The sequence below is a fragment of the Carcharodon carcharias genome, chromosome 15 (assembly GCF_017639515.1).
Source record: "Carcharodon carcharias isolate sCarCar2 chromosome 15, sCarCar2.pri, whole genome shotgun sequence".
Lineage (NCBI taxonomy): Eukaryota > Metazoa > Chordata > Chondrichthyes > Lamniformes > Lamnidae > Carcharodon > Carcharodon carcharias.
The window spans coordinates 26,172,140-26,187,240 of record NC_054481.1 but is presented as its reverse complement, the minus strand read 5'-3'; the positions used below and the strand labels follow the sequence as shown (position 1 = coordinate 26,187,240).

Here is a 15,101-nt window from a genome sequence, read left to right as displayed (position 1 = left end):
ATAGACCCCTCGGGCTGTACGGCTCACAATGAATGTATGCATTGAATGCTAATTGTAGTATAAGTGTATTGAAGCACCTCAGAGTGCAACATGATGTATTTTGATAACTTCAATACCATTGCACTGATTGTCTGTAATGACCATATTGAAATGATTGTAATATTCATTGATTGTATTGAAGCACCTCATGATCCATGTGTAAAAGTTGAATCTGATTGCACTTTTTGTGATGGCGATTTAGAAATCTTTTGTAATTTTCTTCCCAGATGTTTTATGAATAAAGTATATTTTTCAAAAAAAAATTTGAATGTGCCATAGAAAGGTACGTAGCAAAATAAAAGCACAATTGTAGAATCTTGCATCACAGAAAGGGGCCATTCAGCCCATCATGCTTCTGCAGGCTCTTGAAAGAGATATCCAATTTAGTGCCACACCCCTGCTTTTTCCCAATAACCCTGAAAATTAGTTCTCATCAGAACCATGATAGGGTCCCCCTTATCCTCACTTATCACCCCACCAGCCTCCGCATTCAAAGGATCATCCTCCACCATTTCCGCCAACTCCAGCATGATGCCACCACCAAACACATCTTCCCTTCACCCCCCACCGCCCCGTTGGCATTCCGTAGGGCCCATTCCCTCCGGGATAGCTTGGTCTACTCCTCCATCACCCCCTAAAGCTCAACTCCCTCCCACTGCACCTTCCCATGCAACCACAGAAAATGCAACACCTGCCCCTTTACTTCCCTCCCTCCTCATCATCCAAGGGCCCAAACACTCCTTTCAAGCGAAGCAGCACCTCACTTGCACTTCGCTCAATTTAGTCTACTGCATCCACTGCTCCCAATGTAGTCTCCTCTACATTGGAGAGATCAAACGCAGGCTGGGTGACTGCTTTGCGGAACACCTTTGGTCTGTCCGCAAGCATGATCCAGATCTCCCTGTCGCTTGCCATTTCAACACCATCCTGCTCTCATGCCCACATGTCCATCCTTGGCCTGCTGCAATGTTCCAGTGAAGCTCAACACAAACTGGAGGAACAGCACCTCATCTTCCAATTAGGCACTTTACAGCCTGGACTTAACACTGAGTTCAACAACTTCAGATCATGAACACTCTCCTCCATCCCCACCCCCATTCTGACTCCCTTTTTTCTAATAGTTATATATATTTTAAAATATATTTTTCTTTTCCCATCTATTTCTATTATTATTTTTAAATTTATTTCCATCTATTGTTTTACCTCCACTTTTTAGCCTATTTCGATCCCTTCTCCCCACCCCACCCCCACAAGGGCCATCTGCTACTTGCTCATCCTGCTTTCCACCCTTAATGTCACCATTAGCACATCCCTTAGCTAATATCACTGCCGTCAACACCCCTTTGTCCTTTTGTCTATGACATCTTTGGCAATCTCTCCTTTGCCTCCACCCATCACAGGCCCTCTAACCAGCTCCACCTGTCCCACCCCACTTAAACAGCTTATATTTCACCTCATTTCTATTTCTCTTCAGTTCTGATGAAGAGTCATTCGGACTTGAAACGTTAACTCTGTTTTCCTCTCCACGTGTTATATTGCATTGGCCAAATATCTGCCCATTTCACCCATCTGTCTATCCTCCTGAAGACTGCTACTACCCTGCTCTCTATTTACCATTCTCTCAAGTTTTCTAACATTCGCAAACTGAATTTGTAGGTTCCCATACCCAAGGCCAGGTTATCTTTAAATAACAAAATAAGAAGTCCTAATGACAACCCCTGGGAAATCCCACAGCATGCCTATCTCCAGTTCGAAAAGCATCCATTCACCGCTACTTTGTCACCTAACATTCAGCCAGTTATGCACCCAAGTTACATTATCCCTTTCAAACTATTTGTTTCTATTTTCTGAATTCTTACTCTCAGTAAACAAACATTTGCCCATTTTCAAAAGAGCGGATGAAATATTTTTCTTCAAATAAAGAGTTTTTTCTCACCTGCAGGAGGAGGCCATTCAGCAATTTGTGCCAGTCGAAACTCTACAACTGGAGTGATATATTAATCTTGTTGCCTTGTTTTTTGCCCCACATCTTGTCATACTTTTCCCATTTTAATAATGGTCTCTACCTCAATAGCTACTCGCAGTAAGGCATTCAATGTTACAATAATCTCCCTGGCAAAACTTTTTTTTCTAACTTCCCCCTTCATTCTTCTAACAATCCTCAGTCTATAATAACCTTTTGTTATTCATTCATGGACCGGCAATATTATTTATTCATTATTTATCCTCTCAGAATATTGAAGTATCCATTCCATCTTTAGTTTCATGAATTCTATAAGCTCCGGCAATAAAACCCCTAATTTGTCAGAACCTGATTCCTGTATCATTTCAGTCAATCTTCACTGTACTCTTTAAAATGGTTCCATTATCCACCTGATGATGGGATGCCCATAACCTCACATGGCACTCCTCTGTGGTTCAACCCATGTTTTACATTTAATACTTCCAAGTATAAGTCTGGTTGCCTATTCATGGCTGTTAAACATGTCACCTTTTAAAAAATTGTTCTTTTATATTTCAGTGCTTTAATTGATTAACACAGATTAGGAAAAATCCCTGGTTTAATCCCTAATAGATATTGTTGGTGGAATGCAGCAGGGGTTTCTCAATCAGCCTCAGCTAGGTGCCTGAGTTAAGAAGGAGAATAAAAGTCAGTTAACTTTCCCGTGCTTGAATGTCATCCAGAAATCCTTGTTGGAAGTGTGTTTGTATGAATGTTGGTGGAGGACAAAATCAAACTCAACTGTGATGGCTCCAGCAGTTGAACTACCAGTGCTACTTACTACTGCAGTACACAAAAGGATAGTCATTTGGCCACAGTATCGTAAGAAAGATTGATTCTCGTGGGACTGCATCCAAGTGGTTGGTTTTGAGGGTGGTGAATTAGTGGAAAAGGAGGACTTCATTGTTTGGCCCTGTATTTACCAAATTTCAGCAGTCAAAGTGTGAAAAAAAACATAGTGGGGAAGAGGCAGAACTGGCCAAAGGGATCCCCTTATGATGTTCATACTTTTGTTGTTGTAGTCAGCCTATTTTTCAAACTATCTTTTTCCCTGCCAAGTCTCTGCTACACTAAACCAAGAAACAGCAAATGGCACTACGTTAAACAATGGTCAACTGTATTTAATCATGTGGCTCCTTCGTTTTACTTCAGTCTAATTATTATGTAGGGAGGGGATATTAATTTCCTGTCTTTTAGCTAGATTCTGATCCCTGCTGATAAAGTACAGTTGGTTTATCCAATTCCACTTTATCACCTACAATAATCACAGTTTGAGAAAAGTTATTTTAGCAGTGTACAAGCAGCTTAATTTTGCATCTAACCATGCCGTGGCTGACCTAGGAATGCTTGATGCCAGCACTGGGTGCATGAAAAGCAAATATTTTGTTACCACCGCTAGCATCTTTTATTTTAATGACCAAAAAAAAACACATACAAACAAAAATGACTTCAACAGCAATTGACACATGACACAGTATCTACACATTTGAAAAAAAAGGTAATAAATCGCAGATATCTCTTCAACAGGCTAAATAGTATAGGCTCAAATTTACAGTTTCAATTACTATCACTGAAAGATACATCACTCTGAATAAACTGAGGTCTTCCATCAAATCAAGGAATAAAGCCCAATTAATTGTGAAGGTAACCTAAGTTCTACATGAAAAGTGTTGAGAGTGTCTCAAACAGCTGTCAATGAACACAAGGCCTTAACTTACACCTTGTGTATGAAGTAGATCCAAGTTCAATTACAGTAAACACAAAATAAAGCATTTCACCAAAGTAATGTATTTAGTTGTTAAATATAAATTACTTGACATATACTCATTTCTTTTATTGTTCAAATATAGTTAGAAACCATTTCTCTCGCCAAAAGTGTCCAAACATTTAACAGGTTTGCGCAAGATAGAAGTCACATGGAAACTTCTTTATTTTAATTGAACACAAGCATAACGCCCCTCAGTTGAACAAAGAACAATGTGTCCAATATATTAGCCACCAGTGGCTATTTGGGAATCCAAACGTGGCTAATTGTATTTCTGGTTAACAAATAAAAATGAGTAATACACAATGTTGTTGGGGGGCTTGCACAGCATATGCATGTGTACTTTAACCTTTTTGTGCATTTGCTGGTAAAATGGTAAGACAAAAAGGAGGACAAATGACTGTCTTTTTAATCATTGAACATTTTACTTCCTTGGTTACTTGACAGACGTTTAAGTAAATATACAGATGCAAAATACATTTACCTGTATTGTGTGACTGCAGCAAAATAACAAAACAATGTGCATGGTTGAAATGATGTCATTGTAGCCACAACAGTGGCTAGTCAGCAATTTCTATTGGAAAACATGGACATAAAACAGCAATACTACCATGGTGACGGAGGAAGCCCAAGTCCCTTCTCCAGCTGAAAGAAACCCACTGGGAGTCAGAAGGATGTTTCTGAAAATAACAAACTGGATGGCGGAGTGAAAGGGGAAGGATTAAAAAAAATAAACAAGTTGCAATTGATGAAAATCAGCAAGAAATTAACTTGAATGTATATAGGACCTTTAATGTAAAGAAATACTCCAAGTCACTTACATACAAATTCGGGGGTGTAGGCCACTTGATCCCCTGAGCCTGCTCTCCATTCAATAAGATCATGGCTGATCTGAATGTAACCTCAACCCCACATTCCTGCCTACCCCCAACAACCTTTTACCCCTTGTTAATCAAGAATCTATCTAGCTCTGCCTTAAAAATATTCAAAGACTCTGCTTCCACCGCCTTTTGAGGAAGAGAGTTCCAAAGACTCTCAACCCTCAGAGAATTTCTCCTCATCTCTCTCGAAAGTGAGTGACCCCTTATTTTTAAACCGTGGCTTCAGAAAGAAGAAGAAAAATTTTAAATCTGATATGTGGGATGCAGGAAACCTGTGTAAGTCAGTGAGGATAGGGCTGAGATGGTTGATCGGGTCTTTAGGTAGAATTGAACACATGGAGCAGATTTTTTTGGGTGAGTTGCAGTCTATGGAGGGTACAAAGCCCCCAGTGAGAGCATATGTTGAGTTTGGAGGTGATAAATCAATAAAATTTTCAGCAATGGAGTGCCTGAAATAGGAACTGAGGTGGACTATGTTGTGGAGAGGGAATAGGAGATGGGGTTTAATGTTCAGTTTAAATAAAACACCAAAATTACAAACAATGTTGGTTTAGCCTAAGTGTGTATGAGGACAGGAAGGAATTACCGACAAGGGAGAAGAGTTACATTTACAAAGTATAGCTTAATTATTCTTTAACATATTTGATTTTCTCAAAATACAGCATGCTTGGTTACAGTGAATGTTATTATCCTGATTGCCAGTTGCTGAAGGAAGAATCCAAAACCAGTTTTTACTTGGGATAGATTTATTCAGAGTGAAACATTTCAGGTATATACCCCCTGACACCACTTAACATGTGTCAGTAAGTGTCTCTTTAATTTTTCTTTTTCTTTTTTTTTATTCTTTCAGCCCCACTGTGCTCAAGTAACCATCCAATCAATGCCCATCACCTGTAGGTACTTAACTTCAACTGATACAATTAAAAGTACATTCCTGTTAAAGAATTTACCTAGTAACTTAAATGATTACTAAAACAAATTGATCAGCACAGTAAAAGACAGCAAAATCCTTGAAGTGTACTGCTATGCTGACCACTCTCATACATGTTAAACAGTTGAGGAAATGGTGCTGAGCCTCCATTCACCAATGTTAGCAGTTGCAGTTTTCTCTATTCATTGTCCTTGTCTCAAAACTTCTACCTTGAATGAAGCGACGACAGGCTGTTTCAAATGATAGGAAGCAATGGTGCAATCATTGGGAACTTCTTTATATCAGTAGTAGGACCCTTGTGCTGGCAATTCCTGACAATTTACTAAATCAGCTAAAATGAACAGTGGGAAGTTGTTTACCAAAATTTGGTAAAATCTACAAAATTTATTTTGGGTTGCCCCTGGATACCAGCAATACAATCACCCACTAACAACAAACTTAAAGCAGCTATGGAGTCACCCTTTGGATCCAGTTATACTAATTTAGGAACAATTAACAACTCTTTAGTAATACATTACCCTTTTAAAGGTTGGATTGTGCAGGTGAACAATATTACAAGTTAAATAAAAACAGAAAATGATGGAAATGCTCAGCAGGTCAGACAGCACTTGTAGAAAGAGGGAGGTAGGGTTACCATTCCAGGTGTATGGAACATAGGAACAGGAGCACGCCATTCAACTCCTCAAGCATGTTCCACCATTCAATGAGATCATGACTGATAAGGCTCAAACAAAAAGGTCATCGACGTGAAATGTTAATCTACACTTTCCTCTCTCTACGGATGCTGCCTGACCACTGAGAATTTTCAACATTGTCTGTTTTTAATTTCAGATTTCCATTATTTTGCTTAATAATACAGTTCAGACAGCTGTCCTTCAACATAGGAAAGTTGCCACTCGAATGATCATTACAACCAAACTGCACTGATTACAATAAACAACTATAATTGTGTGGTTTCTGATTTCAGAAAGTAGACTTTTGATTGTCAAAGCAGGTTATCACGTCAAATCACAGGTCAAACATGGGAAAATAAACTTCCTGCCGATTACCGCCCTCCCTCAGCTGATGAATCAGTGCTCCCCCATGTTGAACACCACTTGGAGGAAGCACTGAGGATGGCAAGGGCACAGAAAGTATTCTGGGTGGGTACTTCAATATCCATCACCATGAGTGGCTCGGTAGCACCACTATTGACCAAGCTGGCCGAGTCCTAAAGGACAGAGCTGCTAGACTGGGTCTGTGGCAGGTGATGAGGGAACCAACAAGAAGGAAAAATATACTTCACCTCATCCTCACCAACCAGCCTGCCCGCCCCAGATACATGACAGTATCAGTAGGAGTGACCACCTCACGTTTGTTGTGGAGACGAAGTCCCACCTTCACACTGAGATAGCCTCCATCGTATTGTGTGGCACTACGAATGTGCTAAATGGGATAGATTTCAAACAGATCTAGCAACTCAAGACTGGGCATCCATGAAACTCTGTGGGCTATCAGAAGCAGAATTGTACTCGAACATAATCTGTAACCTCATGGCCTGACGTATCCCCCATTCCATCATCACCATCAAGACAGAGGATCAACCTTGGTTCAATGAGAGTACAGGAGGGGATGTCAGGAACAGCACCAGGCATATCTAAAAATGAGGTGTCACCCTGCTGAAGCTATAACACAGGATGACTTGTGTGCCAAACAGCACAAGCAGCAAATGATAGAGAGAGCTAAGCGATCCCACAACCAATGGATCAGATTTAAACTCTGCAGTCCTGCCACATCCAGTCATGAATAGTGGTGGACAATTAAACAACTCACTGGAGGATGAGGCTAATATCCTCATCCTCAACGAGGGGGGCGCCCAGCACATCAGTGCAAAAGATAAGACTGAAGCATTTGCTACAATCTTGAGCCAGAGGGGCTGAGTGGATGATCCATCTCGGCCTCCTCTGGAGGACACCAGCATCACAGGTACCAGTCTCCAGCCAATTCAATTCACTCCACGTGATATCAAGAAACGGCTGAAGGCACTGGATACCGCAAAAGGCTATGGGCCCTGACAATACTCCGGCAATAGTACTGAAGACGTGCTCCAGAACTTGCCATGGCCCTAGCCAAGCTACAACTATGGCATCACCGGCTATGTGGAAGATTGCGCAGGTATATCCTCTGCACAAAAAGCAAGGCAAATCAAACCCAGCCACTTATCACCCGGTCATCAGTAAAGTGATGGAAGGGGTCATCAGCAGTGCTATTAAGCGGCACTTGCTTAGCAATAACCTGCTCAATGATGCCCAGTTTGGGTTCCACCAGGGCCACTCAGCTCCTGGCCTCTTTTCAGCCTTGGTTCAAACATGGACAAAAGAGCTGAACACCCGAGGTGAGGTGAGAATGACTGCCCTTGACATCAAGGCCCCACTTGACCAATGTGGCATTGAGGAACCCTTGCAAAACTGGAGTCAAAGGGAATCAGGGGCAAAACTCTCTGCTGGTTGAAATCATACCTAGCTCAAAGGAAGATGATTGTAGTTGTTGGAGATCAGTCATCTCAGCTCCAGGACATCACTGCAGGAGTTCCTCAGGATAGTGTCCTCAGCCCAACCATCTTCAGCTGTTTCATCAATGACCTTCCTTCATAAAGGTCAGAAGTGGGGATGTTCGCTGATGATTTCACAATGTTCAGCACCAGTCATGACTCCTCAGATATTGAAGTAGTCCATGTCCAAATGCAGCAAGACTTGTACAACATCCAGGCTTGGGCTGACAAGTGGCACACAAATACCAAGCATGACCATCTCCAACAAGAGAGAATCTAACCATCGCCCCTTGATGTTCAATGGCATTACCATCACTGAATCCCCACTCTCAACATCCTGGGGGTTACCACTGACCAGAAACTGAACTGGGCCAGCCACATAAATGCTGCAGCTAGAAGAGCAGGTCAGCGGCTAAAAATCCTGTGGTGAGTAACCCACCTCCTGACTCCCCAATGCCTGTCCACCCTCTACAAGGCACAAGTCAGGAGTGTGATGGAATACTCACCACTTGCCTGAATGAGTGTAGCTTGACATTGTCCAGGACAAAGCAGCCTGCTTGATTGGCACCACTTCCACAAACATTCACTCCCTCCACCACTGATGCACAGTAGCAACAGTGTGTACCATCTACAAGAAACACTGCAGGAATTTATCGAGGCTGCTTAGAGAGCACCTTCCAAACCCACAACCACTACCATATAGAAGGACAAGGGTGGCAGATAGATAGGAATACCACCACCTGGAAGCTCGTCTCCATGTCACTCACCATCCTGACTTGGAAACATATCGCTGTTCCTTCACTGTCGCTGGGTGAAAATCCTGTACTTCTTTCCTAACAGCACTATGGCTGAACCTACACCACATGGACTGCAGCGGTTCAAGGAAGCAGCTCACCACCACTCAAAGGCAACTAGGGATGGGCAATAAATGCTGGCCCAGCCAGCAAAGCCCACATCCCATGAATTAATAAATTAAGTAGAAGGATTCCACTGCACCATTACAATACAAAATCAACACACTTTCTTTCTCTTGACCTAGAAATACTGGTACATTCTTCAATATTTATCACTGAAAAAATATACAAGATGCTAGTTTTACTCCATTTTGTAGCTTATAATAGGTCAGCCATATCCTGATGCCAACACAGATTCTTCACAAGTGGCCACCTCCTTGCTTCTCTACCTCAGGGACACTTAAATCAATATTAAATATTCACATCACTGCCCATGTTAATTATGAACTGCACATGATTTTCAGAGAAACAAATATGAAAGGTTTTGCATTGAAGAACTCAATTCTGCAAAGCAGTATTAGCTATGACCCAAAGAAGTACATGCCTCACCACCAAATCATAGTTGCACTGTTGAAAGTGAACAGATTAGATTCTGTACATTGGAAGAGATAGGTGACAGCAATGGGATAGGAATTAAACTGTCAGTTTGTACATAGAATAATAAGCTAATACCTACCTCCATTTCTTTATTTTCATATTTGTATGCATTTTTTGTTCCTTGACTTTTTCTTCTAAGTTTTTTGAGTTCTGCTTGAGACTTCTCAAGGGAATCCAATTTAGTTCTATGTTCTGTTTGGTACTTTTTAAGAGTTGCCTGTAAACAAAATTACATCAATGTGTTAATATGCAGTTTTTTGGACTCCCAAAAAACTTCAGTTGATCGGGCTATCTTGCAGAGCAATAGCAGTGAATTCTACTTGGTTTAAGATTTTACAGGGGTTCGAACCTAGGAATAATTAATGTTGGCCTAATTCACAAATCTGCTGAAATCCAGATAAGCATTAATTTAATCTTTTATAGCTATTTCCATTATGCATTCTTAGTCTTTGCTACTCTGCCTTTTTAATATTAAAATAACAACTTGCAACAAGTCCTGTTCGCCTATCACTCTGTCCTCACTGAACTGCATTCACTCCCTGTTAAGCAGTGCCTTGATTTTGAAATTTGCAACCTTGTTTTCAAATCCCTCCACAGTCTTGCATCTCCCTATCTTTTTAATCCTCTTCAGTCCCACAACTCTCAGATATCCACTCCTCTAAATCAGGCCTCTTGATCATCTCTGATTTTAATTGCTCCACCAATGGTGGCCATACCTTCAGCTCTGGACCCTAAACTCTGGGCTCTGAGACACTAAATCTCTCTGCCTCCCTACTTTTCTTTCCTCCTTTAAGGTACTTCATAAACCTACACTGTGATCATGCTTTTGGTCATCTGCCCTAAAATTTCCTTACGTACCTCAGTGTCAGATTTTGCTTTATGAAGCTCTTGTGAAACGCCTTGGGGCATTCTGTAATACTAAAATTGTTATATAAATGCAAGTTGTTATTGGAGTATTAATACAACATCTGAAAATTAAATTGAATAGCATTCCAGTGATCATGAAGTAGTTTTCATTTTTTGGGTTAAAAGTGGATACGCTGAGACAAGAATATAAAAGTGGCCATATAAAAGTGCTATGTTTTTTGTTGTCTTAGTTCTTCCTGCAAGTTCAACTACCTTAAAAACCAAAGAAAAACAGCCCCAAAAACCTCAAATTGAGACAAACACAAGTTTATATTTGTCCTCTAATGTTAATTAATCTAATCATCAAATTTTTGCTGGATTTATTTCTATGAAAATAAAATGTGCTTTGCTAAGCTATATTATGACAGCCTTGGCACCTCTGTTTAGGTATACTTGAGCTTTTATTATCCAAGACATTCTTCAGTTTTTGGCTTGTTGCAGTGGTTAATTATATGCTCAGGGAAATTATGGCTGTTTGCATCACTTTTGAATTGTCTGTAAATTGGCTGCTTGCTTGCATTCTGTAAACACACCATTAATATTTCAAACTTAAAACTAGTTGGGTGGGATTAAAGAAAGGATATGTGCTTTTGGTGTCACAAGATCCAAAACATATTGGATAAATATTCAGTATTGAGAAAGTTGAAGGACTTTTTAAAAAATAGAGGTTATATCTATATTTTGCAACAGAAGTGGCATCATCAGTAATCAAAACTTTGTACAAGTTACAGTTGTAGAATAAAAACGTTAGATACCTACATTCATGTATTTCACATCTTGATCAGTTTTTTTCTCCAATTCACTTATGATATCTTTGTGAAATTTCCTAAACTTGAAGATGAAAAATCAGAGCTTTTAATGAAAAACTACAACAGCAATAAGAAGAAAAATAAACTAACTAAACAGTGGTAACATAGCTTATAACTTAATGTAATATTTCCCCACATTCAGTAACCATTGATTTTCTAGCTAATGGTTGGACAGCAGTTGTGGGGGCTGATATTCATACAAAATCCCAAAACTGTTCTAGGCAAAATTTAAAGGAATGGCAATGTAAATTTCTCAGTAGCTTGGTTTGGAGCTTTATGGGTGACCAAAACAAAACAAATTCCCCCATACATTTTAGAGCTCCTTGAGCCCCTGAATTCTCTATTCAAAGGGTTGGTGGGCATCCTGCTTTCAGGACTCCTTTGACATCAATTTGTAACTGGGCAACAAAAGATCTACTAGTGGCTTAAAATTAATCAATCTTACTTTTCAAATGCTTGGGAAATACCTTGCATTATCTAAGCAACCTCCTACAATTAAGTTGCTGAGCGCCGGAACCCAGAGAACTGAGATCTGGGAATTATCATGCAACAGAACCAGGCTATTGCAGTTTAACTTATAAAAGTATGATAACCTTGAAGCACAAGCTTAAGTTGCAACAGAACAGTAATGCCATTTAAAATTATTTCAAAGACTGCAAAACTAAAATGTTTAATATATACGTACATTATCTTCCATATCTATGTTGATTTTCTTGTGTACTTCGGAAATCTCCATTAGGACTTGTCCTGTGGGTCAATTGGAAAATAGGTTTAAGAAGCTGCTTGTTTTTATTAAATAAGATATTTGCACATAGTATTCCCCATTGTAAGTGATCATTAATTCCAAGTCTATCTTTGGTGTTGAAAGCAGAGACAGCTACTTCCTAACCTCCATCAACTAGATCATTCAACATCAACTACTGGGTACTGCTTAAGAAAGACAATCCACATTTGCTTTTCTGTACCTATCTTTCCCCATTTGGAAGGAGCTACAGGTTATACTTAGTCTGGCTGAGATTGGGAACTAGACAGAGTATCAATATTGAATCAGTATTTTCTGACAGTCAGTAGGCTTGATTTTTAAGCCCCTAGGTGGCCAGGATTGGAGGCAGACAAGTGCTAAAAATAGCACTGCTGGCTGGCCTGCTGATTCCCTGGCTCCATCCTGCCTCCAGGCCATTTTGCTTAGGCAGGATGAGGAGGTGACGGGTAGCCGATCCACCTCATTCAGGGTGACTTAAGGCCAACTGGATTTTTCAGTTGGCTTACGGGTCTCCACAGGCAGCATGTGCCAGTTTCATTGCTTGAAATGACCTCTCAGTGGCTGACAGGCTTAGAGCCCTTGCCTACCTGCCTGGGTGCAAAAGCCATTTTTAATTTAACTTTCAAAAAGTAAGAGAAGGGGGTATCTCCATTTTGGAACACCCTCACGAACATACCTTCTATCACAGCCTGCAGCTGCTTTCAACTGAAAGGGTCTCTGATTGGCCCTCCAACTTTGAAAGCCAGCCTGCTGTCCTTAACTGGATGAGCCTGCCCTCTGGTCAGCAATTGGCTGCTCAGAGGAAAATTGCATTGAATGACTATTTCCCCACACATTGCAGGCTTCTTGATCCCTACTTGAGCTTGGTGAAGGGATTGAGGAGCCCTCAGATGAAATTCTGCCCAGTATAACTGTTCTGCCAGTTTATCTAAATGATTGTGTACATGATGATCTGAGAACATTTCGACAATTTGAAAAAAGTAGTCCTATCCAAGTGGTTTCATTTTAAATAAGTCTTAGGCTCTTGAGGCAAACAGAGCAATGGGTGTAAATGTATTTGCGAGTAACTACAGTCTAGTGTCTGGGGGTTTATGTAACAGCTTTAGTAGGTCCTGAAGAAATTTGGTTGAGGTGAAGCTTGCCTTTCAGTTGTTGAAAGGAGATAATTTGGCCTCCGTTGATAAATTGGTTTCACTTAGTAATTTCTTTTCACTCAAGACTTGGAGTTAGCTATGGTGCAAATGCCTGGAATTCTCAATTTTGCCTTACTGAGATGATGTACTGATAAGTCATGCAGGATTTCAGAGAGACGGGCCTCTTTTCAGACTGACAGTATTGTTGCTATTATTGAGATTTTCTTGGAACTTTTCAGTCTCATTAAGGGATTACAAAGGGGACAACAGTATATAGGCCAGGTGTTTTGGTGCATTCCCTGGCTACATGCAAGTTATTACTTCTGCCACTCAAGGTGGGCAAAGGTAATTTTTTTTGCCCCTGTCATTTAGTCTGTTTGTAAACAACATATCTTAAAACTAATGGAAATATTTCAACAAAACTTGGTATACCTAAGGCATGACTTAAGGAAGAACTGATGAATTTTTGGTGAAGATGCGGAAGCGGGTCCTGGAATTATTTAAAGAATCCGTTAACATTGGGAAATAGGACGAATTGACTTTAAGAATGCCCTGGGTTTTTTTAAATTTAGAATGTTGCTGATTTTTTCAGAATGCTGTGGATTGTCTCAGCTGTTGTGGTGAAATTTGTCACAGCTGTCAAAATATGAACAGAGTTTTCAAAGCTGCTTGTTGAACATGGATTGGCCTGAAGCCTCCTCAGCGAGGTAGATACACTTGAAAAAAATATTTCTTTTTTCAGCTTTGTAGTTACAGCAAATCAACCAGGCAGAGAAAAGCATCACGAAGAGCGGGGTAATTGTAATAACATTGAGTTAACACAGTGGGGAGTCTGTGGTCTACTGAGTGCCATCTTCACTTGTTATCTGTCACTACTCATCAGAAGATATATTTTCCCAACCTCCATGCAAAGTTCAACTCGACCTGTGTGACATAGGCCAGTCAGAATGGACAATGTACCAAGTGTGGTGAAGCTTTAGGGATCTTTGAAAGGCCTGGTGCCTTTTCCTGAAGTCTACTTACCCATACAGCCTTCCCACACTCCAGTAGCAGCCCTTCCAAGGTGGCAAGAACAACTGAGAAAAAGTGTTTTCCTCCGTTTGATTGGGCCCCTAAAACTCCACATAATGGAACAAACAACTCTCTAAGTACCTATGGAAGTAGAACCTTGACTAACTCCCAGGCCCAGGCAAACCTAAGGAATTCCACCAGCTAGCATGAAACTTAAAAGCTTGTAGTTCCCAGAATGGACTAACAATACAAAATTTCAATATCTCAATATATGCAAGCACTAGGCAACAAAACTGTACAGTGATTTCATGAACGCATTAATTTGTCTAAAGAATTTTTTCACGAGGCTGCAATCTTCTGCAATTTATTATGTCACATGCATATAAGAAGTTAGAGGTTCACTAGACACTCCCTAGTGCAATCTTCCCTATTTGCCTAGCAACAAACCAAGACTGTTTAGTAAACATCAAGCTTTGTCCACTGAGTAAAAAGTAGGGAGTTCCAATGAAAAGAGCTGGCAGAAGGTGAGTGATTGAAGCAACAGTGGATTATAATTATCGTACATATCTATGATTACTCATAAATGATTAATGTAACATCCCAATGAAAGAGGAGTATTGTTTGTTCAATAAATTTCCTCAATGCTTACCAGGGGAAAAATACAAAATTTCAATGATATTTTAAAGTAAATTTTACCACCTCCACAGTGATCTGCAAAGACAAAGGCTCTTGTTTCCAGGCACACCCTCCTGGTATTTACCCAAAGTTAAGTGCACCTACGTCACAACTATTACTGCAATCAATGAGGCAGCTTTAGGATATGTGGAATTTCTCCCCTTGGTGATGAGTCAAGGTTAAACAAGACCTATCTCCATTCAGATAAGGATAACAATCTTTTTAAAAAAGGTGAATATTTGTACAGCTTTTTTCCTTTTTTAGG

At 40.2% G+C, this 15,101-nt stretch overlaps 1 protein-coding gene across 4 annotated transcripts in view; it reads right to left on the bottom strand.

Annotated features, from left to right (window-relative positions):
• The window catches only part of baiap2l1a (BAR/IMD domain containing adaptor protein 2 like 1a), a 166,874-nt gene that overhangs the window by 98,487 nt on the left and 53,286 nt on the right, over positions 1-15,101 (bottom strand). For all 4 annotated transcript variants that reach the window (XR_005945304.1, XM_041206417.1, XM_041206418.1 and 1 more), the window contains 3 exons: positions 11,940-12,001; positions 11,205-11,276; positions 9,619-9,756 (listed from right to left, as the gene is read on the bottom strand). Coding sequence is in view for 3 of the 4 variants with exons in the window: in XM_041206417.1 (XP_041062351.1) it covers positions 9,619-9,756; positions 11,205-11,276; positions 11,940-12,001 (272 nt within the window). In the remaining variant the exon portion in view is untranslated. The remainder of the gene's footprint in view (positions 1-9,618; positions 9,757-11,204; positions 11,277-11,939; positions 12,002-15,101) is intronic.